The sequence below is a fragment of the Calypte anna genome, chromosome 12 (genome assembly GCF_003957555.1).
Source record: "Calypte anna isolate BGI_N300 chromosome 12, bCalAnn1_v1.p, whole genome shotgun sequence".
NCBI classification, from domain to species: Eukaryota; Metazoa; Chordata; class Aves; order Apodiformes; family Trochilidae; genus Calypte; species Calypte anna.
The window spans coordinates 12,258,549-12,279,474 of NC_044258.1; the positions used below are offsets into that span (position 1 = coordinate 12,258,549).

Genomic DNA, 20,926 nt, shown 5'->3' on the forward strand with positions numbered 1-20,926 from the left:
AGGGAGTACAGGGGTGGCACAGCCAGGGCTGAACTGGGACGGGGCTGTGGGGAGGAACTGGGGTTGCTGTGTCAGCTCATCAGAGCAGGGGCAGAGTGAGGGCAGGAAAACACCACCGGATCCTGCCTACCTGCAGTTGTGTCACAGCCACAGTGGTGGGGAGATGGCTGCGCCCTGGTGCTGGGAACCAGGTCAGGCATAGGGGTGGCAGCAGGGCTGACACCACTGGCTCTGCTGGGGGTGGGGGATGGTGTCCCCAGCAATGCCATGGGGAGAGGATTGGGGGGCATCTCCAGCACGTGTCAAGAAAAGAAACAGGTGCTGAGGCACCCCAGTGACGGATGAGGTTTTAATGGGATGGCAGAGGGGAGCAGGGTGGGGGTCCTCCCTTCAGTGCTAGGGTTCCTGGTGGCTGGGGAGCCCAAGGCACTGCAGGGTGCGGAGGAAGGTGGGTGGCGGGGGGGCACAGAGTGGGCCCTGGGGCAGCTCCAGCCGCTGCAGGTGGATGTGGAGTGGGAGGCGACTGAGCTGCTGCAGGGAGAGCCCCAGCCGGCCCAGCAGCTCCTTGTCCAGCACCTGCAATGGGGCAGGGGCAGCTCAGAGGGATCCCTGGGGCCACGTCGAGTTACCCCCAGCACCCACCTCGGCCACGTACCTGTGTGCGGGTCGGGGCAGTCTCGGGGGGCAGGAGGAAGGGCACCCCCAGCACCCTGCCCACACGGGATGAGTACTGGTGGTCACCCAGCGCCGGGCACAGCAGCAGGGTCAGGTGCACTGGGAGTTGCTCTGGGAAGGCTGGGGAGGCATTGGGGTGGGGGCAAGTGAGACCATGCCTGTTTAGGGGTCACGGGTGGTGTTGGGGGACCACTCACCTGTCCTGGGCTGGAGCTGGAGCAGGCTGCAGCCCCCTGAGGTGCCCAGCACCCGGTAGCGTGTCAAGGTGTTTTTCACCTCCTTCCTGGCCAGGCTGCGGCGTCCCGGGGCTGGCACAGGTACCACCTGCAGTAACACAGCCCTCAGCTCCTCCTGGGGCACAGCACAGCCCCCCACCCCACACTAGCACCCCCTTACCACAGCAGTGTCACCCTGCTGCTGCCAGCGCAGCCCAGTGCGGATCTCACCCTCTGCCTCTGCCGGGACCCCCACAGTGACGGCGCTGTGGGGAGAAGGGGTGATGAAGGGGTACATGGGGAAGGGCCCCCCATGCCCACCGGCGGGTAGCAGAGGACTCACTGGTACGTGGTGGGGTACTGGCCTCTCCGTCTGGCATCGGTGAAGAATCGCTGGAGCTGCTCGGTGGTGCGGTGGCAACCAGAGAAGAGGGCGAGGCCAGAGCACTCCCTGTGGGATGCAGCAGCTCTGGGCAATGCTGAGGAGTTTGGCACCCCCTGACACCCCCTCCCCAGCACCCCCCAACTGTACCTGGCAGGACCCTTCACCAGGTGGAGCTCGGCTTGGAGGCCCAGGCGCCGCCTCAGAGCTGGCAGCAGCGCTGTCAGGCTCAGATCCCCGGGGCGCCCTGGGGAGAGGGGGGTCAGGGGGAACCCCCACAGCTACACCCTTGACCCGACCCCCCCCTTCCTCCTGTCCCGCCCAGCACTCACCCAGGATGGGCAGGCCGGGGGGCTTGCTCAGTGCCAGCAGAGCTCCTGGGGAGGGGACAGCTGGTCAGGATGTGGCCCCTACAGCTGACCCCCCTCCCACTATTGCCCCCCCCCCGGTACCTTCCCGGTGCACCACGGAGGCCTCCAGCAGCCTCAGCGTCTCCTCGGGGCCCAGCGGCCGCCGCCACCTGTGCGGGGAGTGGAGTGGGTGGGGGCATGGGCGGGACCCCCACTCCCCTGGCAGCGGTTCCCCCTTCCCAGCTACCCAGCCGCATGTCCCCACAGTCCCTTGTGTCCTCACACCTGCTCTTGCACCCGCTGTCCCGCGCCTCCACGCATGTCCCGCCCTCTCTACGATCACCCACGTCCTCCCCCACGCCCATCTCCCTCCCGCGCACCCCAAAACCTCTCTGCCCCCACGCCTGTCCCCCCCGTGTGCCCCCTCTCCCCCCGTGTGCCCCCGCTCTGTTCACGCCCCCCACTCGTGCACACGCGTGCGCGTCCCTGCTAACCCCGCAGCCCGCGCCCCCTGCCCCACGCGCGCCAGCAAGCGCCCAGCCGTGCCCCCGCCCGCCATGGCGGCACTGCGCCTGCGCGGAGGGAGGGGAGGGGGGGGGGGCGCACACCTCCCCCGCGGCCATAGAGCCAATCCTCCAACAGCACAGAGCGGTACCCATGACGGTGGGTGCTGGCGGGCGCGGCCATAGACAGGCGGAAGTGTGGGCAGAGCGTCCCGCTGGCAGGTGGGGTGCGGCGGGCAGGGCCGGCGGGGAGGAGGCGCCGTGCGGTGTCACCTCTGGGGGTGCCCGGGGGACTGGCCCGAGGGACGGGGCAGTCACGGGAAGGGAGCCCTGGGTTCTGTCCCTGGGGGAGGGAGGTCTGGGGGGTACTGTGGGGGTTGAAGGCTGCGGGCGGGGGCCGGGGCTGCCCCAGGGGATCAGGACAGCCGCAGGAAAAGGGTTCTGGGGGTGTCCTGGGAGTCTGTCACTGGGGAAGGGAGGATCAGGGGCTGCCAGGGGACTAGAGGCTTCTGCAGGCGGGGGCCAGGCTGACCTAGGGGGTCCGGTGCCCTCCTCACGCCGTGCCTCCCCAGGACGGCACCATGGCCTCCCGCGGGGGTCCCCGGGCCACCGGCACTGATGGCAGTGACTTCCAACACCGGGAGCGTGTGGCCTCACACTACCAGATGAGGTAGGTGTCCCACAGTGTCTGGGGCCTGGTGGCCTCCCTTGGGGGATGCCATGTCAGCTCTGCAGCCCCTGACAGCTCCCTGTTCTCTCCTCAGTGTGACCCTCAAGTCAGAGATCAAGAAGCTGATCTACACACACGTGGGCATCTGGCTGCTGCTGATGGCCCAGATGTGCGTGGGACATTTCAAGCTGCTGCCCCACGACCAGGTGGCCATGCCCTACCAGTGGGAGTACCCCTACCTGCTCAGCATCCTGCCCTCCCTCCTGGGCCTTCTCTCCTTCCCTCGCAACAACATCAGCTACCTGGTGCTCTCCATGATCAGCACTGGTCTCTTCTCCATGGCTCCCCTCATCTACGGGGCCATGGAGATGTTCCCCATGGCACAGCAGCTCTACCGGCATGGCAAAGCTTACCGCTTCATTTTCGGCTTCTCCGCTGTCTCCATCATGTACCTGGTGGTGGTGGTGGCCGCCCAGGTGCACGGCTGGCAGCTCTACTACAGCAAGAAGCTGCTGGACTCCTGGTTCACCAGCACGCAAGAGAAGAAGAAGAAATGAAGTGGGAACCAGGGTGGGCTCTGGGAGGGCTGGAGCTCCTCAGCCGGGCCCTGTGGGGTGGTGCTGGCGCGGCTCCAGCGTGCGGGGTCCCATGGGGACCAGAGTGCGGGTCTGAGCTGCTCCACAGCTCTGGGCTCGCGTGGGGGAGGGGGGCGGCTCCCGGATCGTGGAGGGTCCCGGCCGCTCCCCTTCTCCTCCCTCCACATTGTTGTTCTATGGAAATAAATCACCCTCCGCGCTCCCACGCGTGTTCGCGTCGCAGGAAGGGGGATGGGGGAGAGGACGGCGCAGCGGGGCCGCACGTGCCGGCGGAGGAATGCGGCGGGGCCGGCCCGGGGCGGGGCGGGGAGCGGCTGCGGCGACGGCGGCGGCTCGGCCATGGGGCGCCCGGTACTGTTCGCTGCCGCGCTGCTGCAGCTGCTGCTGGCCGGGACCGGGACCGGGACCGCCGTCACCCGCCTGCGGGTCACCGCCAACTTCGTGAGCGTTGTGGAGGGGGGCGGCGGAGGGGGGGCACACGGGCAGGGGGAGGCGGGCGGCGGCGAGCTCACTCCCGTCTCTTTGCTCGCAGGAGTGCCGGGCCACCGGTGAGTAGCGGCGGGGCCGGGCTGAGGGCGCGGGGATCCCCGCAGGTCCCGCGTCAGGATGGCGGGGCTCCCCCGGGACAGAGCCGTTTGGTACTGGAAGGCCGGAGGGGGGGGGGTGTGTGTGTGTGCTTACCGGTCCCCGGAGGTCCCCGATGTCCGGAGCTCCTCAACATCGGGGTTCCCCCTTCCTGGCCCCTGCCCTTCCGTGCACTCCCTCTTGCCGGGGATCCCTTGTTGTTAGCACTCCCATCCCCGAGGCTCCCGGTGAGTGAGGCTGCCGGTGTGCAGAGCTCCCGGTCCCGGTTCCTCCTCCTTCACCCCCCGCCCCCCTTCTGAAGGCTCCTAGTGCATGGAGTTCCCCTTTTGCGGGGCTCCCCCCTTTCGAGGACTCCCGATCCCCGGGGCTCTCGGTGTGCAGAGCTCCCCTTCCCCGGGACTCCCGGCCTCCGTGGCCCCCGTCGGAGATCTCCCGGGGCCTCTAGTGCGCAGAGCTCCGCCCTGGGCTCCCGGTCCCCGGAGCTCACGGTGGCGACTGTGAGCGGGACCCCCGGTGCACGGCCGTCTCCCTCTGCTCTCCCCCCAGCTGACAGCACGCTGAGCCGTCCACGCTGCCGCCGGCCGGCCCGGCCCGGGCCACCGCTGGAGCCGCCCGCTCTGTGGCTGGGCCAGACCCGCCTGTGCCTGCCCGGGCAGCGGTGCCAGCCCTGCCTGCGGGTGCGCCTGGCGCTCCCCGCCGCAGGTACGGGCAGGGGCGACGGGGCTGGGTACCCCCTCGTGCCGGGGGAGACTTGCCCTCCCACCCGTGTCAGCACCCATGCCGGTTTCTCGCAGAGCTCAGAGGTATCCGTGGGCTGCAGCTCAGCTTCCTGGAGCTGGGCTCCAACCGGGCCGGCTGGCTGCAGGTGTGGCAGAGGCAGCACCGGGAGCCGAGCAGCTCAACAGTGAGTCTGGGGTGCGCCAAGGAGGGCGTGGGGAGTGTTGGAGCCGTGGGGGTCCCGCTGATCCCCCTCTCCCTGCAGTGGCAGGTGCAGTTCGACTGCTTCCCGGCGGAGAACGGGCGGCAGGTCCTCGTCTCTCTCCGCACCATCCCTGACCGTGGGTTGGTCCTCAGCCGCAGCCACTTGGTCGCCACTGAGCAGCCTGGTGAGGCCAGGAGGGACCCCGGAGGGTGTCCCGGGGGGGATGTCGGTACCGGCTGACCCCCACCTACTCCTAGGGCCCGTTTTCACCCACACCTGGATTCCCGGGGTGCGAGCCATTGAGGTGCAGGTGCCCGAGGGTCCTGCCCTGATGGTGCGGCTGTGTTACCAGCTGGCCCTGGAGTGTGAGGAGCTGCCCCGGCCCTTCCACCGGCAGGTAATGACTCCGGAAACCCCCGTCCCGGGCTGGAGGCTGCAGTGCTCCCTGCCCACTGCTGCTGCCTCCATGCCTACAGGTGCTGGTGCCAGGGGGTCACCACGTCTCACTGCCGTATGAATTCCTGGTGCCTTGCTTGTGCATTGAGGTAGGTCACTCCCCTCTCACCGGGCCCCTCTCACTGCTTGTCTAGCAAGGGGGTCTGATGTGTTTGGACACATCCTGCCCCCCACTCTGCTCCTGCAGGCCTCCTACCCCCATCACGACAGCCTGCGCAGTAAGCACTGCCCCTTCCAAGACCAACCAGCTGCCTGTGAGTGCCTGCAGGGAGGGCAGCTGGGTTTTGGAAGTCCCCCCGGCTGTCCCTCCAGACTTCTGACATGATGTCCTGCAGATGGCCCTGAGCTGTGGTCCTCAGTGCGCTTCCACGACTACAGTACTAGCAGCAAGGACCAGATGGCCATGGTGCTGAGTGCCAGCTGCCCCCTGCACCCTCGGGCCACCCTGTGCTGGAGGGAGATGGCTGCCAAGACTGCATCCTGCCATGATGTCCCCAACTCCACAGCCAGTGAGGAGGACCAGGTAAAGGGGTCGTGACTTTGGAGTGGTCTGGGGCTGTAACCCTGACTGGGACACTCACCAGACCCCAGGGTCCTACAAGGACAGTGTGTGTCCTTGGGCTGTGTTGGTGGAGGATGGTGAGCTCTCTTATGTGCTCTCTGCCCCTCCCAGGCATACACACTGGACAAGGTGGATGTGCACCCACAGCTCTGCTTCCGAGTAAGACTCTGCGGGTGGGTGGGCACTGCCTGGAAAGGGGCTGGTAATGGCAGCTCACCCAGACCCTCCTCTGGCCCCTGCTCCCCCTAGTTCTCCTACAGGAACAGCAGTCATGTGGAGTGTCCCCACCGGCCAGGTGAGTCCCGGGGATGGGATGCACCCCTGGGCTGAGCACATCCCTGTCCTGGGGTCTCTCACATCCCCCAGGCCATCCCGTGAGTATCCTTTCTCTCTTTGGTGGCCTCAGAAACTGCCTGGAACGTCTCGGTGAGCGTCCGGGGCCTGCAGCTGCACCTGCACCTCACCTCCAGTGTCCCTGCAGCCTTCAGTGCAGCCCTGTGCCAGCGCCGGGGTGGGCAGTGTGAGCCTGAGGCCCCTCTCTACACTGTTACACGGGTAGGCAGTGTGGGGCTGGGGGGGGACACAGGGGGTACCAGCCTGTGCTGACCCTGCCCTTGTGCTTTCTAGCCAGAGGGCTCTGCCCCGGGGGAGCTGGCACTGTTGCTGCCAGTGGAGGTCCTGGGCAGCTGTGTGCTGGTAAGGTGACCCCCACACTGCGGGGGGAGGGGGAACCCATCCTGGTCCCCCCCTCACCAAACCCCTTTTCCAGGTGTGGCGCTCAGATGTGCGCTTTGCTCGGAAGCAGCTGCTCTGTCCTGACGGTGAGTGAGGGTCCCAGGGTGGGCAGTAAGGGGCAATGAGGGTGGGCAGACAGCTCTTCCTCACTGCTCCTCCTCTAGTCTCCCGCAGGCACTTTGGGCTGCTGGGGTTGGCCCTGGCACTGGGGCTGGTGGTGACCGTCCTGCTCCTCAATTGCCGCAGCACCTGTAGGCCAGCTGATGGTGAGGGCACCCCGGGGGGCTGTGGGACCAGGGGACAGTGGCCATGGGGCGGGGGTGCCAGCTCCTTGGGCTGCAGAGTGATCTGGGGTAGTGGGTGATGGTGCTGGGTGGTGGGTGCTTGGATGCCCCCAGGAGTGTCCCTGGGGTGTGCCTGGGGGCTTGGGATCGGGCTGTCACCGCTGTCCCCTCCGTCCCGCAGGTGCCCCTGGTGGCCGCCCCGTGCTGCTGCTGTACTCGCCGGACTCGGAGGAGCACCTGGGGCTGGTGTGTGCCCTGGCCGAGCGGCTGCGGGCCGGGCTGGGCTGCGACGTGCGCCTGGACCTGTGGGAAGCGGGTGGCGTGGGGCGAGCGGGCGCTCTGCCCTGGCTCTACGCCCAGAGAGGACGCGTGGGCCGCCAGCGCGGCACCGTCCTCCTCCTCTGGAGCCGAGGCAGCACCCGGCTTTTCCGCCGGTGGCGGGTCGGGACGACCGACGGAACCCCCGGGGACGCCCACGACGTCTTCGGGGCAGCCATGGCCTGCCTGCACGGGGAGCTGGGGGCGGCGGGCCGCGGCGGCGGCTGGGTGCTGGCTTATTTCAGCCGGCTCTGCAGCCCTCGCGATGTGCCCCGGCCCCTCCGGCCCCTCCCCACCTACCGTCTGCCCCGGCAGCTGCCCGGGCTCCTCGGTGCCCTGCGGGGCAGCCCCCCGGCACCTCGCCGCTACTGCCGGGGCACGGCGGGGAGGCTCCTGCACCGGCTGCTGCAGGCGGGAACCGGGGAGGACAGCCCCCCGCCCCAGCCCCTGGGAGCAGCCGCTGGAACCTGAGTGTCCCCACTGGGTCTGAGCTGGGCATTGCTGAGGGGCCGACGGGGCTGGGCGTAGCTCCCCGGTGAGGGCAGGGCCCCGTCACGGAGGTGCAGAGCTCGTGAGGTGACCGTGGGTGCCTCGGACAGGAGCTGCGGGGGCTTGAGAAAGGATGGCCCCGGCCGTGGGATGTGCTGTCCCGGGAGCAGAGGTGCTGTCCCGGGCAGGGGCAGCTTTACTTCCACACAGGAGCATCCTCCAAAGGAGAGACGGGATCCCTTGGGACGCCCCTTGGGACGCTGGGCGAGGGGCCGGGGCGTCGCTGGAAGCAGCCGCGTGGTGGGGGGGTTCCCTGCCTTGTCCAAGCGGAGCGGGCTGGGGGCAGGTGCTGGGCACAGCCTGGTCCAGCTCCTCGCTTCCAAACCGCCTCGGGACCTTGTCTCGGGTGGAAGCAATAAAGGCACCGTTTCACTCGTCTGCGTGGTGTCTGGTGCCCCGGGGCGGTGGGGGTCACCCAGTGTACCCTGTGGCTCGGGGGGCAGAAGGGACGCACGAAGCAGGGTACACAGGGTACACACCCCGTGTCCTGCTGCCAGCTCCTTGGGGCCAGCCTGGGAACCGTGCCCACACCGTGGGGCAGGCCCTGATCCGAGATGCCACCCTGGTCTCTGTGGGGCCCCGAGCGGTACCGGCTGCTGAGCCGGTCGGTGCGGGTGCGGGAGCGGGGAGGCCCCACCCCGGGGCGGTCACCGCCTCAGCGCCATGACCCGGGTGTCCGGGATTGGAGCAGGAAGCAGGAGCTGCCGGCGGCGGCGGTGGGGCCCGTGGAGCCGGGAGCGGGGCCGTCGGGAGTAGACGGCGTGGGGCCGGGGCCGTAGGGTGCCCCGGCCCCACCATGCATGTGCTGGGTTGGCTACTACTGCTTGGGGCCGGGGCCGTGTGTGGGCAAGGGGCCCCCCGTGACACCTTGGCCTGCTCCCAGGTGGGTTGGTATCGTTGGCACGCGGGCCACCGGGCACCCGGCACCATCACCGGGCACCCAGCATGGCCACCAGCTTCACCCCCGCTTCCCTTCAGGGCCTCGCCTGCCGCCTCCTGGGTAAGTGCCACTGCTGCTTCCATGGCCCCCAGCCCACCGAGAGCATGGGACTCCACACCCATGGCTGCCGTCGATCTCTTCCAGACTCTAACATGCTCTGCGGGACGGAGCCAGCGAGACATGGCCGTGGGCTAGCCCTGGGTCAGCTGCAGCTGGAGCCAGCGCTGCACTGCACTGGGCCCATGGCCTGCTTGCCCTGCCTGGAAGCACGCCTGCGCCTGGCCCTGCCACCCGGCACCCGCACCGGCAAGCCCCAACGCCCCGCACCACTGGGCATCCCTGAGGCGAAGGATGTGAGGGAGACAGGGCAGCGGTCATCAGTGGATGGAGCCACCTCATCCCAGCCCAATATCACTGGGCTGCTGCTGCTCTCCGGACACTCATATACCTCCTCCCGCTGCGTGGCTGTGGAGGTCCAGGTACCCCTGGCCCATGCGGTGCTCAGCGCACCCCTGGTACGTAGATGCCGTGACATCAGGGATGTGTGACCTGGCACCAGCAGCCCCAGGCACTGCTGTGCACAGGGGTGTGTGCTGGTGCTAGAACACCATGTTACCATGCCCCAGGGTGGTGGGTGCTGGTGGTGCCAGTGCCTCACCACAGTGTGATGGTGGTTTTCCTGCCCAGGGCTGGGTGACCTTCCGGTGCTTTGAGGCACCACTGGGCTCTGAGCTCCGTGTCACCGCGTACACCAACTCACGAGGCCAACAGAGGCTGAGCCAGCAGCAGCGGGTGCCAGGTGAGCCCCAGAATGCACACTACGGTGGCCCTGTCCCTGTCCCCCCTGCCTGCTGACCCCCTCTCTCTGCAGACTGCTCGTGGCCTGCTGCACAAGCTGCTGTCCCCCAGTGCCAAGGTAGGTGCTGATGTGCCCACAGGGTCGTCCACCCCCCTCCCCAGCACATATCTCCTGGGGAGAGCTGGGTGGTAGATGCTGCGGGAGAGAGTGACCCCCGGGGTGCCATGCCCTGGGTGCATACTGATGGGTGCCCTGAGATGCTTCTGTCACAGTGCCCAAGCTGCACATCTCCCCGGGGCCCAAGGAGGTGGTTGTGGAAGTGCAGGGGGCCTCAGCAGGGCACAGCTACACCTTCCGGCTCTACCACAACCAGAGCCACGGCGCTGGTGGGCCAGGGCGTGCAGTGACTGTAGTGAGTATGGGCCCCTTCCCTGACCCCCAACTCTGGTCAGGCTATGCCCACTGCCCCTCCATCCCTGGGAAGCTCTGTCTGTGTTACAGGCAGGGCAATGGGAGAGGGTCCCCCTGGGCAGGCTGACCCCACCAAGGGGTAATTTGCCACGGGGTGACCCACATCTGGTTGCTGGTAGCAGAGTGGCCCCATGAACTACAGCCTGCCAGCCGAAGAGATTCTGCCCTGCCTCTGCATGCAGGTGGGCATCTAGCCAGGCACCGTGGGGGTGGCAGAGCTTCTGCCAAAGCAGAGGGGCTCTGGACATTGTCTGTCCTCCTCCAGCATCCTGAGGGAGCCAGCTGGGTCATGGTCACAGCATGGACACCCCAAGTTCTTTTTCTTCTCACTCTTCTCCCTTCCAGGTCTGGCCAGAGACTCAGGACCCACCACGGGCCACCCTGTGCCCCTTCTCCCATGGTATCTGTGTTGTGGGGCTGGGGTGGGCTGGGAGGACCCAAAGAGACATGACACAGCCCAACACCTCTCTCCTGATGCCACTGCAGATGCTGAGGCCTGGGAGCGGCTGTGGGCGTGCAGCCACCTGGTCCTGCATGCTGGGGGACCAGTGGTAACCTTCTCCCTGTTGGCACCCTGCGACCTCCCGGCTGAGCTGGTGCCCTGCTGGCAGCCGGCACCCACCGGGCACTGCCAAGCCTTGCCTGGCCTGAGGCAGCCCATGGTGGGGCAGGTGAGTGGGGCTCTGTGTGGTGCCGGGGGCATGGAGGGCACAGAAATGGCATAGATGGAGTATGCTTCCCATCTACAGGGACCCCAGGAGTTTGGGGGGCTGCGGCCGCACCGCAACCTCTGCATGCAGGTAGGACACCCCACTGCCCCACAGCTGCTCTGTGGCAGCCCCACAGGCATGCCCAGGCAGTGCTAACCTCCTCTCTGGGGCAGGTGTGGAGCGGCGGGCAGGTCCGGCTGACCCAGTGCCTGCGAGACCGTAAGTACTGTTGGGGTGGGAGGACAGGGGCAGCCCAGGGGTGTCCAGATGGGGAGTGAGCCCCCCTGCACCCTCCTTGCTGTCTCCTCAGCCCCCAACACATTCCCAGGAGCTCTGCCCGGCCACCCCAATGATGTCCTGCTGCTGGAGCACAGGGGAAATGCCTCGCTGTGTGCCCTGGATCAGGTTGCCTGCACACCCCTTGCCAGCTACGCCAGCACGGTAAGGAGCAAAGACTCCCGTGTCCCAGCAGCTGTGGAAGCAGTGGCACAGCGAGCTGATCCTGTAGCTGTTGCAGAGAGCTGGGCACCCCGGGCTGCTGGAGTTGGAGCTGCGGCGAGATGTGGCAGAGGGGCAGTGCAGGCAGGTGAGTGCAGGCAGCAGTAGGCAGCGAGTGAGGATCTGGCAGCCTGTGACATGTCCTCATACCTACAGATCTGGCAGCCTGAGAACAGCACCGGCATCACGCTCTGGGCCTGTCCCCTGCATAAGTGTGAGTGTTTCCAGCCTCACTGGGGGGAGAGGGGGGACTGGTGTGGGGCCGAGGGAGGGCACCCACCTCTGGGCAGGTGCCAGGGACCCTCACTGGGTGCCAGGGATCCTTGGCACATGCTGACCCCTACCCGCAGACCAGCGCACCCACTGGGCACTGGTGTGGATGGGTGTGCTGCTGGGGGCCACCTGCCTCCTGCTCCTGCTCCTGCTGAAGAAGGAGGACTTGAAAGGTGAGCAGTGCCCATGTGGGGGCTGTGCCCAGCCCAAGACCCCCGTGGGGTCCCTTGGGACCTCCATCACCACCTCTTTTCCCTGCAGGCTGGCTGAAGTTCCTGAGGGCTGACTACAGCTCCAAGAGTGAGTGCATGGGGTCTGGGCAGGGGGTGTCCCAGAGTGTACATGTCTTCCCCATTGGGGTCTTTTAGGGTGGTTGAGGAGCTGGGGGGATGAGTAGGGAGCGGGGTCCACATTGATGGTGGTCTCAGCCTGCTTCTCACCATGGCTGGCCCTTAGCTTTGCTCCAGGAGGTGCTGCAGTGGTGGGGGACAGACACAAGGGATGGGACCACCCCTATCATGTGTTGTTCCCCCATCAGGGTGGTCCTTACCTGCTTCCCACTGTGGCTGCCCCATAGGGTGGGTAGGAGAGTGCTCAAAGGGTAGTACTGTCATTGTGGGTGGTCCTCCATCGCGGGATGGCCCCACTGTGTGTCCCACTGTGGCTGGCCTGTAGAATTGGCTCCAGGGTACCCGGGGGGGGGTTCATGCACTAACGGTACCCCCAGGCCCGCTGCAAGGCCGGCGGGCGCTGCTGGTCCATGCGGCAGAACCAGCAGCAGAGCGGGCAGCGTGTGCCATGATGTCAGCCCTGCGACGGCTGGGGCTGGTTGTAGTAGCGGCACCGGGAGGTGGCAGCGGGGTAGCAACATGGGGACCACTGCCCTGGCTGCACGCCCAGCACCGTCGGGCACTACGTGATGGTGACACCATCATACTCCTCCTCTCCCCGGCGGCTGTGGCTGCTGCACGCCGGTGGGACGCCAGGGTCGGGGGTGTGCTGGGGGCTGGGGATGCTTCCAGCGCCCCTGGCCCCCAGCACAGCCCCAGCCCCGATGATGTCCCCACGGTAGCACCCTGCGACGTGTTTGCAGCAGCTCTGTCCTGCGCTGTGCCAGCGCTAGCAGCAGGCAACGGGCGCTATGTGGTGGCCCGGCTTGAGGCACTGGTGCCAGCGGTGCCACCGTCTCTGCGGGCTGCCCCTGCTTTTGCGCTGCCCAGTGAGACGGGGGGGTTCCTGCGGGCGCTGGTGGAACCGGGACCGTTGCAAGTCCGGTCTCTGGAGCCATATGTGGTGGCCGTGGCTGAGGGGCTGCGTCGGGCAGTGGGGAAATAAAGTGGTGTCAGTGCTTGTGCCAAGTGTGAGTCCGTAGCCTGTGATGGGGAGGTAAGGAGTGGGGTCTGGGGGCAGGAAGGGGTCTGGGGGGGTTGAAGGGGAACAGGGCTGGTTGTGTTGGAGGGTGGTAGTGAATTAAGGGTTTTACTTGATCTCAGAGGTCCTTTCCATCCCGCATGATTCTGTGATTCTGTGGACCAGTTCAGGTGGATGAGGAGGAACTGAACCAGTTGGGAAGGGGTAGTGAAGAATTGGAACAGTTTGAAAGGGTGAGGGGGAACTGGACCAGTTTGTCAGGAGGGGGAATGTGACGGACTGATCTGGCTGGGGCAGGGGCGTGATAGGGAGCGGCTCACTCAGGGCCGGGCTGGGCGGGGCTCGCTCAGGCCAGGCGGAAGCGGGTCCGCTGCGTCCCGGGAACCCGCTGCCGCTCCCCTCTCCCCCCCGGTGGCTGCCCCGGGGCCGCGGTCCCTTTAAGCCGCGAGGGGGCGGGTCCTGCCGGGCGGTGCTGATTGACTGAGAGCGGGGGGCGGGCGGCGGGAGGCGCGCGGCCATTGGCGGGGGCGGCGGCGCTGAGTCAGCGGGCGCGGGGCGTGCGGGCGGGCGGGGCGGAGGATGGGTCCGGGGGCTGCGCCGCGGCCGTGGGGGTCCGGGCTCGGGGGGGTCCTGCTGCGGGCTGCCCTCCTCGGGGGGGTCCTGCTGGCCGCCCGCGGACAGCCCCCCGGAGACGGGGACGGGGCAGAGCCCTGCCGAGCATGCCGCGGCCTGGCTGACAGCTTCAGCAGGGTGCGGGGGGCGATGGGGCGGAGGCGAAGAGTGATGGGGGGATACAGGGCTGTGGCGGGGGGGTACGTGGGGTCCGGAGGGAGGGTGCGGTGGATGATGGAGGCACTGGCGAGGCGGAGACATGAGGCCTGGGAGCGGACGCGCGGGGGAGATGGGGCCGGGGGAAGTGTGGAGGGGGACAGCTCCTGCTGCGGGGGGATCCGGGGGTGAGGGAGGGAGTATTGGTGGGAGGTGACAGGCGTGAGAGACACATCCTGCGATGCAGGGAGATGGCCCGGTGTGGGGTGAAGCGGTCTGGGGGTGACAGGCAAGTGAGGGCAAAGAAGGCCCTAGCTGGCATGGTGTGGGCAAGGGGGGGTAAGGAAGTGGCAGAGCTCCGGAGTGAGGGGTGGCCTGAGGGGACATTGGGATGAGGGGCACTCCCCACAATATCTCTAAGAGGCAGAGAGTGTTCCCGGGGCACAGCGCTGGATGCTGAGGTGGAGAGAGGGCTACGAGTCCCTGGAGGGAAGGTGGCAGGGTGCAGGCATGGCCTTAAAGTGAGGGGTGTCCCACACCTGTGCTGCCCCCTGCATGCCCAGGGCCTGGAGCGGACAGAGCACAAGGGCTTCGGTGGGGGCAACACAGCCTGGGAGGAGGAGAAGCTGGCTAAGTACCAGCACAGGTGGGTGCCCCCATCTGTGGAGGGGTCAGCGGGCCTTCTAACTGCTCTCAGGGGACACATCCCTGTGCTGACCCCTTGTCCCTGCAGTGAGACCCGTCTGCTGGAGGTGCTGGAGGGTGTCTGTTCCCCCTCGGACTTTGCCTGCAACCAGCTGCTGGAGCAGAGTGAGGAGCATGTGGAGCAGTGGTGGTTTCATGAGTGAGTCTGGGGACAGGGACACAGGGGGACATGCCAGAGATAGGAGCCTGAACAGTGTGTCCTTCTTCTCCTCAGGCGGCAGCAGCACCCCGACTTCTTTCAATGGCTGTGCATGGACAGGCTGGCACTCTGCTGCCCGCCTGGCACCTATGGCTCTGACTGCCAGCGTGAGTAGCTGTGGCATGATGGGGTGTCTGTGGGGTGCCAGCGGTGCTGCCTGGGCTGTCAGGCCCTGCCATGCCACACTCTGCCCAGGCTGCCATTTGGCTGGTCTCTCCCTGCACAGCCTGTGCCGGTGGGCCCCGGCAACCCTGCAGTGGCAACGGGAGATGTGATGGTGATGGCACACGCCGTGGCACCGGCCTGTGTGTCTGCAGCCCAGGCTATGGCGGCCCCTTCTGTGCCGAGTGTGGCGACGGCTACTACGAGGCTTCACGGAACAAGAGCCACCTGGTATGTGCCGGTAGGTAGTGGTCCAGCCGGGAGTAGATGGGGGTCTGCACAGCCAGGGGTCTGCCCTGGTGTTGGCATGGTACTGGGTGCAGGCAGCTCCCCATTGCCTGTATCCATGCCCGCTCTCCCCTGCCTGCAGAGTGCTACCGGGCGTGCGGGCGCTGCACGGGGCCAGAGGACTCCAGCTGCCTTCGCTGCAAGAGGGGCTGGGTGCTGCACGAGCGCCGCTGTATCGGTGAGGGCCATGGTGGGACTGGGGGGGAGCAGGGGGAGACGTCAGGGTGGGGAAGGGCTGTGCCCCAAGAGCTGGGGCTCAGCAGGACCATCCCCTTCGCTCTCCCTCAGACATAGATGAGTGTGGCACAGAGATGGCACACTGCCGAGCCAACCAGTTCTGCGTCAACACCGAAGGCTCCTATGAGTGCCGAGGTAAGGTGGAGGTGGGGGGGTTTCTCTGTGGGCGATTCCCCCCTGCTTAGGGCTGTCTGGCAGTGTGCTCTTGTGGTGACCCTATCCCCTCTCCTCCCAACAGATTGCTCCACAGCCTGCATTGGCTGCATGGGTGCTGGGCCAGCTCGCTGCAAGAAATGCAACAAAGGCTACTGGCGGGATGGAGCCAAGTGTTTGGGTGAGTAGCTGCTGCAGGTGGAGGAGTAGCTCTGCCCCCTCCCTGCTACCTAATCCTTGCCTGAGCCTTGCCTGCTCCTGCAGATGTGGATGAGTGTGCAAGCACTGAGGAGCCAGTGTGCACAGGGGAGCAGGAAGTGTGTGAGAACACAGAGGGCAGCTACCGCTGCGTCTGCGCCCAGGGCCATGTCCGGCGGGACGGGCAGTGTGTGGAGGACAAGCCCCCTGGTATGGCCTGACACAGAGGGGGAGTGGGGTATGGGCTCCAGGCTGGAGGGTGAGGGGCAGCAGGGGGCTTTGCCCCCTTGGCCATGCCACTGCATGAGCTCTGTCCTTGCAGATGCCCCAGAGAAGGGCTTCTTTGATGACGTGACAGATGACGAGGTGGTGGTGCTGCAGCAGATGTTCTTCGGTGTGATGATCTGTGCCCTCGCCACGTTGGCTGCCAAGGGTGACATGGTCTTCACTGCCATCTTCATCGGTGCCGTGGCTGCCATGGCTGGCTACTGGCTCTCTGACCGCAGCGACCGTGTCCTCGATGGCTTCATGAAGGGCAGATAGCTCTGGGGCTGCCAGGCGCGAGTTGGGGGGGCCCAGCTCAGCCTGGGGTGCAGGGTAACCCCCCTAGCAGGGGCTGGCTGCTGAGGCTGGATCCTGTGCACGGTGCTGTGCCCTGCATGTATTCCCTGGCCCCCTTAGCGTAGGGTCTCACCTCCCCCCTGCAGAAGAAGCCAGGGGTGCCGGTCCCCACAGGGCAGCCTGGTGATGCTGAGCAATGCAGCATTGTTGGGGGGGCACAGCATGCTGCCCCAGCCCCTCATGCTCTAGAGCAGAGACCTGGCACCATGTCAGGTAGAGGGAGTGTGGGGGCAGGTTGGGGGGGTGTTCTACAACCACTAGTTGCTGAGGCAGTGATGCTGGCAGAGCTCAGCCCTGCTTCTTGCCCAGCAGGAGTCCCCCAGACTGGGGACTGCTGGGCCTGTGGGATCTTGTGTTCCCCTTTCCTGTGGTATCAGTCCCTGTGGGGCAGTGGGGGGCTGGGTCCCCCTTCAACCCTAAGCCATGGGGTTGGGACAGCTTCCCACCACCACCACCCACCACCCCTTCCTCCCCCATCCCTGGGCAGAGCCCATCTCTCCCCTTCCAGGGCAGAGGGGCCAGGGCTGCTCCTGCAAGGATCCGGCCTGCTCCTGGGGGGGTCCTGCTGGATGCATGAGTGTGGCCAGTGCATTTGTGATTTGTCTGTCAGGGTGTGCCCATCTGTCTGTGTGTCCATATCTCAGGAAATAAAAGTTCTGCACACCCAGCCCATACGCTTGAGGCAGGGGGACTAGGGGTTCTGCTGCCCACCGCTACTTCCGCACACCAGTGGGGCCATCGCTTCCCAACATAAATTTTATTTCTCTGTTTTGGCACAAATAACGCTGGCCCATCCCAGATCCCCACTCTGCCCTGGTCCTGCAGGGGTGCAGGATCAGGGCCCCAGACCCCTCTGCTGGTTTTCTCCTCCTGCACCCTTCAGTCTTTGCTCAGCCCCGTGTCTCCCCAGCTCAGAGCTCAATGGTGTCGCTGGAGAGGCTGCGGGTGTCTGACGCCTTGCCGAGGGACGGGAAGCCGCGGGGACCCTCTCGCTCCCAGCCAGGGGGCACAGAAGGAAGCAAGAGGGGGGCCCGACTGGGCACCTCGTCCAGGGGCAGGCTGTCAGGTGAGGAGAGCCCATGGTGCCAGGGATTCCAGCTGATCTTCAGCGAGCTGCTATCCAACGAGCTGACCGAGGCAGTGACAGTGATGGTGATGGCGCCGGGGGGCTGACGGGCACCGGGCAGCTCTGTCAGTGAACTGCAGCGTACCATGCGCCCCAGGCTGGGGGTCTCGTTGGGGGCCAGAGAGCCATGCAGTGAGGTGCCAGAGCCACGGCGATGCCAGCTGAAGAGGCTGTCGTGCAGCAGGTGCCGGCGGCAGAGCGCCTGGTCGATGCTGCGGCGCAGGTCGATGGGGGACGGTGGGCGGAAGGCTAGCTCGCCCAGTGAGGGGGTCGAGCCCTGCTCGAAGGCGACACAGGAACGGGCGACCAAGGCGTTGGGGCACTTGGGGCTGAGCCCCGGCATCCCGCCGGTTGCCACCCAGGCCTCGTTACTGTCCTTGAGCGCCCGCAGGGGCAGCTGCTCTGCTGGGTTGCGGATGAGGCTCTTGGAGATGTCGCTGGTGGGTGCCCGATCCACACCAGTACTGCCGGTGCCACCTCCAGCCCAGTCATAGCAGTTGTTGGGGTACTCAGGCACCTCGGCTTTGTGGCCGGTGCAGAAGTACCGCAGCGCCTTGGCCCAGCAGGAATGGCCGGTGGGGCTCTGGCGCCAGCACCGGCAGCACAGAGGCTCAGTGGCAGCTGCCAGCAGTGCCAACACCATGCCCAGCTCGCCAAGCCGCAGCCAGAGCTGTGCTGGCCAGCCCGGCTGGGAGAAGCGCCAGGGGGGTCCCAAGACCCCCCGCAGCCACAGGGAGCCGTAGAGCTGCAGCCCACAGACCGGCAGCCCCACCAGTGCTGATGCAACCAGTGCCCTGCCCCCCCGATGCAGTCCTAGCCCCCCGCTGTCCCCTGCTCCTTCCCGGGGTGCTCGCAGCACCCTCCAGCCACCCCAGAGCCCCCCCAGAAGCAGCAGGGACCCGACCCCACAGCCCAGTGCCTGCAGACCCAGACCAGCACCAGGGCCCAGCCGGGGTGGCAGCATGTCAGCAGCCCCCAGCACCCCGCTCTGCAGGGTGACAGCAGCCCCCAGTGCCGGCAGTCCCTGCAGCCGGGCTGGCAGCAGCCGGAGCTGGGCCAGGCGCTGAAGCCACTGAAGCAGGAGGGCAAAGGCACCCAGCAGCATCGGGAAGGGGACCGTGCTGAGCAGCAGCAGGGCCCGGGGGGGCAGGTGGCCCCGTGCCCCGTAGGGGTCCAGCAGCAGGAAGGTGGCCCGCAGCAAGCAGGTGGCCAGCAGCAGCCCGTGGGCCCCTACAACGTGGGGCAGGTGTGGAGGACGCAAGGAGGCTGCTCCCGCCAGCCCGGCCAGGCAGCCCAGTGCCAGCACCAGGAAGATTGTGGCCACCCCATAGATGTGGCCCTCCCAAGCAAAGCCCAGCCGGCGCCGCAGCTCCGCCCAGCGCAGCCCTGTCCCATTGGCCCCTGGAGCCGGTGAGCTGCTGGGCTGTGGTGGTGGTGGTGTGGATGGGTGCTGGGAGGCTGTCTGCCGTGTCACCCCTGCCTGATGCCACCTGGTCGAGGGGGCTGCTGTGCCGTGGGTGGGGGGCTGCGTCCCCAGGGTGCCTGCAGGCAGGAAGGAGGGGGACAGTCAGTGAGGAGAGGCGGGGACCGCACCCACACAGCTCATAGACAGCCGGCCCCCACCTGCACCCCATTGCTGGAATGCATCAGCCATAGCACCCTGCACTGCAGGGAGATGCCCTGTGTTACCCAGGCTGTGCCCGCTGGCACCTCCCACAGGACTCGCGGCGCAGTGGGTGGCACGTCCCTGACCTCCCCGGGCAGGATCCCACCCACTGGGCATTTAGCACTAATCTTAGCAGTAGATTAGGGCCGTTGCCGGGCACAATCCTGATTGAAGGTGTCACCATGTCCTGGCTGGTCAGACCAAGATAGCTGCTGTCTCCCCCGCCAGCCCTGACACCCCGGGAATGGGGTCCCACGGCATCACCACCGGGGACTAACTGGATGGGCTCAGCCATGGCCCCACATTACCTGCATGCCTGGTGCCGGGTGTTCCTGTGGCAGGATGTGCTGTTGGCTGTGGGGTGGCTTCAGAGACGTTCGGGGCACTCATGGGGCCCACAGCACCCCGCACACGCTGTGGGGAACCAACATCCTCCTCAGGCAGCAGCCCTGTAAGAGAGGGCAGAGCCAGGTGCTGGCACTCAGGGGCGTCCCGATCCCTGCCAAGAGGTCTCCCACTCTGTTCCAGCTCCTACCTCTGCTGGGGGTACCAGGGGTGCTGGAGGGTGTTGTGTTGGAGGCAGGCGATGGGGCGGGCTCGGGTCCTCGCTGCCCCATCGTCCCGGTGTCCGTGCGAGGGGTTGTGTTGCCAGGGCTGGTGGTGGTGTGGCTGTGTGGTGCTCTCCTCGTACTGCGCTGGTGGGCCGGGAGCAGCCGGGTCCAGGGCTCGGCCAGCCCCCGGGAGGGGAATGCGGTGGGAGGCTGTGCCGCAGAACTGGGCAGAGCCGAGGAGGGGCTGGACAGCACTTCTGGGTCCCCCTCTCTGCCCACTGGCCCTATGGAGCCAGGGCTGCTATGGAGACTATGGGCTGGCCCTGTGCCTGTGGGGTGGGGGACGGGGACAGTGACCCGTGGGACCAGCTGGCTGCTGGCTAGAGTAAGCTGTGTGCCCCAAGGGAGGCGTGGGGTGGCCAAGGGTCCCCTCACCGCCAGCTGTCCCCCTGTGGGTGCATCTGATGTCCCCATCTCTGTTCCTGCTGCCGGCACGAGGGTCAGGGAGACAGTGGACACAGTTGGCAGAGGTCTGGGGGTGCTGGCTGGCCTGGTGGCACTCTGCCCGGCTGGGTTTGTGCCCTGCCCTGCCCAGGGTGGTCTCGTGGAGCCCGGCTCCGTATCCATGGGCAACTTGGGGCCCGGCGTACGCACCACAGAGCCGTGGGTCATCCAGGTCCCCCCCCAGGTGCTGTCCTGGCCTTCAGCCTGATGGCCCCGCCAGGCGACGACGGGCTCCTCCGCTTCGGCCGAGGCATTGCCGCCGTCCCTCCACGCACTGATCTCGGCATCTGTCGAGGTGGTCTCCATTCCCCGGGCTGCCCCGGTGGCATCCCCCACCCGCAGCGGTGGGGACCAGTGCACGGGGCTGCCATCTCCCCAGCGGTCGCTGCCAGGGGGCCCGGTGCCGCTCGCCTCCCCCGATGCCTCCCAAGCAGGGGACGGGCCCAGCCACCGGTGTCCCCAGGCAGCGCCGCGCAGAGGATCCCTGCTCCGCCACAGGGTCACACCTGGGGACAGCCCGGCCGGCAGCGTCCCCCGAGCCCCGGCAGGAATCCCGGCGGCCAGGAGCAGCCCCCAGGTGACGAGCCGCGCTGCAGCCATGGTGAGAGCCCAGCCGGCCCTGCGCCCTGCGGGGATGGGACCTCGGTGAGCCGGACCGGTGAGTGTCACGCTGTCACCGGGCTGGTCCTGGGGCCCATACCTAGCTGTTCCCATCGCCGCTGATCCTGATGCCACTGGCCCCATTCCTAGCCTTCCCTTTCCCCGCGCTGGCGATCCCCACCTCGGTGTCCCCAGTGTTGGTGATCCTTGGTGCTTAGTAATCTCAACCCCAAGCATCCGCGGTGCCCCCATCCCTGGTCTCCTCCCCACCGGTGTCTCCCCCA

At 67.1% G+C, this 20,926-nt stretch overlaps 6 protein-coding genes across 9 annotated transcripts; 4 read left to right on the top strand and 2 right to left on the bottom strand.

Moving 5' to 3' along the window:
* Nucleotides 1-335: 335 nt before the first annotated feature.
* RPUSD3 (RNA pseudouridine synthase D3) lies at nucleotides 336-2,196 on the bottom strand. Its single transcript, XM_030458613.1, has 9 exons — nucleotides 2,117-2,196; nucleotides 1,725-1,792; nucleotides 1,605-1,649; nucleotides 1,423-1,519; nucleotides 1,234-1,341; nucleotides 1,072-1,156; nucleotides 873-999; nucleotides 656-795; nucleotides 336-576 (listed from the first exon to the last, which is right to left on the bottom strand). The coding sequence occupies exons 1-9, from the start codon at nucleotides 2,179-2,181 to the stop codon at nucleotides 397-399; spliced, it is 915 nt and encodes a 304-aa protein (XP_030314473.1). The 5' UTR covers nucleotides 2,182-2,196; the 3' UTR covers nucleotides 336-396.
* A 59-nt stretch (nucleotides 2,197-2,255) lies between these two features.
* JAGN1 (jagunal homolog 1) lies at nucleotides 2,256-3,594 on the top strand. Its single transcript, XM_030458616.1, has 3 exons — nucleotides 2,256-2,347; nucleotides 2,698-2,795; nucleotides 2,890-3,594. The coding sequence occupies exons 2-3, from the start codon at nucleotides 2,707-2,709 to the stop codon at nucleotides 3,350-3,352; spliced, it is 552 nt and encodes a 183-aa protein (XP_030314476.1). The 5' UTR covers nucleotides 2,256-2,347; nucleotides 2,698-2,706; the 3' UTR covers nucleotides 3,353-3,594.
* Nucleotides 3,595-3,702: 108 nt separating this feature from the next.
* Nucleotides 3,703-8,178, top strand: IL17RE (interleukin 17 receptor E). The gene is made up of 16 exons (XM_030458489.1): nucleotides 3,703-3,832; nucleotides 3,924-3,939; nucleotides 4,523-4,678; nucleotides 4,771-4,880; nucleotides 4,959-5,082; nucleotides 5,156-5,295; nucleotides 5,375-5,443; nucleotides 5,542-5,608; nucleotides 5,690-5,877; nucleotides 6,028-6,075; nucleotides 6,166-6,211; nucleotides 6,323-6,471; nucleotides 6,544-6,612; nucleotides 6,686-6,737; nucleotides 6,816-6,917; nucleotides 7,117-8,178. Exons 1-16 carry the CDS (start codon nucleotides 3,731-3,733, stop codon nucleotides 7,722-7,724), a joined length of 2,046 nt encoding a protein of 681 aa, XP_030314349.1. The 5' UTR covers nucleotides 3,703-3,730; the 3' UTR covers nucleotides 7,725-8,178.
* Nucleotides 8,179-8,495: 317 nt separating this feature from the next.
* IL17RC (interleukin 17 receptor C) lies at nucleotides 8,496-12,851 on the top strand. 4 transcript variants are annotated; one of them, XM_030458454.1, is made up of 18 exons: nucleotides 8,496-8,685; nucleotides 8,781-8,802; nucleotides 8,887-9,257; nucleotides 9,430-9,541; nucleotides 9,614-9,658; nucleotides 9,814-9,953; nucleotides 10,132-10,194; nucleotides 10,358-10,412; nucleotides 10,499-10,683; nucleotides 10,762-10,812; nucleotides 10,896-10,941; nucleotides 11,051-11,163; nucleotides 11,240-11,308; nucleotides 11,377-11,434; nucleotides 11,571-11,666; nucleotides 11,755-11,793; nucleotides 12,221-12,479; nucleotides 12,532-12,851. In XM_030458454.1, exons 1-18 carry the CDS (start codon nucleotides 8,599-8,601, stop codon nucleotides 12,563-12,565), a joined length of 1,845 nt encoding a protein of 614 aa, XP_030314314.1. In that variant the 5' UTR covers nucleotides 8,496-8,598; the 3' UTR covers nucleotides 12,566-12,851. The 4 variants fall into 4 exon arrangements, with proteins under 4 accessions (XP_030314314.1, XP_030314312.1, XP_030314313.1 ...); XM_030458452.1 differs by having other exon boundaries at nucleotides 8,497-8,685; nucleotides 11,033-11,163; XM_030458453.1 differs by having other exon boundaries at nucleotides 8,497-8,685; nucleotides 10,135-10,194; nucleotides 11,033-11,163.
* A 565-nt stretch (nucleotides 12,852-13,416) lies between these two features.
* On the top strand, nucleotides 13,417-16,867 carry CRELD1 (cysteine rich with EGF like domains 1). The gene is made up of 10 exons (XM_030458456.1): nucleotides 13,417-13,614; nucleotides 14,196-14,278; nucleotides 14,366-14,476; nucleotides 14,552-14,643; nucleotides 14,763-14,939; nucleotides 15,069-15,164; nucleotides 15,275-15,358; nucleotides 15,462-15,557; nucleotides 15,641-15,784; nucleotides 15,897-16,867. The coding sequence occupies exons 1-10, from the start codon at nucleotides 13,444-13,446 to the stop codon at nucleotides 16,115-16,117; spliced, it is 1,275 nt and encodes a 424-aa protein (XP_030314316.1). The 5' UTR covers nucleotides 13,417-13,443; the 3' UTR covers nucleotides 16,118-16,867.
* A 239-nt stretch (nucleotides 16,868-17,106) lies between these two features.
* Nucleotides 17,107-20,652, bottom strand: PRRT3 (proline rich transmembrane protein 3). The gene is made up of 3 exons (XM_030458499.1): nucleotides 19,523-20,652; nucleotides 19,296-19,436; nucleotides 17,107-18,863 (listed from the first exon to the last, which is right to left on the bottom strand). The coding sequence occupies exons 1-3, from the start codon at nucleotides 20,640-20,642 to the stop codon at nucleotides 17,107-17,109; spliced, it is 3,018 nt and encodes a 1,005-aa protein (XP_030314359.1). The 5' UTR covers nucleotides 20,643-20,652.
* Between the last annotated feature and the right edge of the window lie 274 nt (nucleotides 20,653-20,926).

Bases quoted from the DNA above. Each gene is read 5' to 3' on its own strand.
- IL17RC (XM_030458452.1), top strand. From the start codon at position 8,599: ATGCATGTGCTGGGTTGGCTACTACTGCTTGGGGCCGGGGCCGTGTGT. The intron at 8,803-8,886 runs GTAAGTGCCACT...GATCTCTTCCAG, and splicing joins CCTCGCCTGCCGCCTCCTGG to ACTCTAACATGCTCTGCGGG. The intron at 9,659-9,813 runs GTAGGTGCTGAT...CTTCTGTCACAG, and splicing joins TGCTGTCCCCCAGTGCCAAG to TGCCCAAGCTGCACATCTCC.
- PRRT3 (XM_030458499.1), bottom strand. From the start codon at position 20,642: ATGGCTGCAGCGCGGCTCGTCACCTGGGGGCTGCTCCTGGCCGCCGGG. The intron at 19,437-19,522 runs GTAGGAGCTGGA...CCTCTCTTACAG, and splicing joins CCCTGGTACCCCCAGCAGAG to GGCTGCTGCCTGAGGAGGAT. The intron at 18,864-19,295 runs GTAATGTGGGGC...TCCTGCCTGCAG, and splicing joins ACCCGGCACCAGGCATGCAG to GCACCCTGGGGACGCAGCCC.
- JAGN1 (XM_030458616.1), top strand. From the start codon at position 2,707: ATGGCCTCCCGCGGGGGTCCCCGGGCCACCGGCACTGATGGCAGTGAC. The intron at 2,796-2,889 runs GTAGGTGTCCCA...TTCTCTCCTCAG, and splicing joins GCCTCACACTACCAGATGAG to TGTGACCCTCAAGTCAGAGA.
- IL17RE (XM_030458489.1), top strand. From the start codon at position 3,731: ATGGGGCGCCCGGTACTGTTCGCTGCCGCGCTGCTGCAGCTGCTGCTG. The intron at 5,083-5,155 runs GTGAGGCCAGGA...ACCTACTCCTAG, and splicing joins GGTCGCCACTGAGCAGCCTG to GGCCCGTTTTCACCCACACC. The intron at 5,878-6,027 runs GTAAAGGGGTCG...TGCCCCTCCCAG, and splicing joins CAGCCAGTGAGGAGGACCAG to GCATACACACTGGACAAGGT.
- RPUSD3 (XM_030458613.1), bottom strand. From the start codon at position 2,181: ATGGCGGGCGGGGGCACGGCTGGGCGCTTGCTGGCGCGCGTGGGGCAG. The intron at 1,793-2,116 runs GTTAGCAGGGAC...CTCCCCGCACAG, and splicing joins CAGGGGGCGCGGGCTGCGGG to GTGGCGGCGGCCGCTGGGCC. The intron at 1,342-1,422 runs GTACAGTTGGGG...TGCATCCCACAG, and splicing joins CTGGTGAAGGGTCCTGCCAG to GGAGTGCTCTGGCCTCGCCC.
- CRELD1 (XM_030458456.1), top strand. From the start codon at position 13,444: ATGGGTCCGGGGGCTGCGCCGCGGCCGTGGGGGTCCGGGCTCGGGGGG. The intron at 14,279-14,365 runs GTGGGTGCCCCC...TTGTCCCTGCAG, and splicing joins CTGGCTAAGTACCAGCACAG to TGAGACCCGTCTGCTGGAGG. The intron at 15,165-15,274 runs GTGAGGGCCATG...GCTCTCCCTCAG, and splicing joins GCACGAGCGCCGCTGTATCG to ACATAGATGAGTGTGGCACA.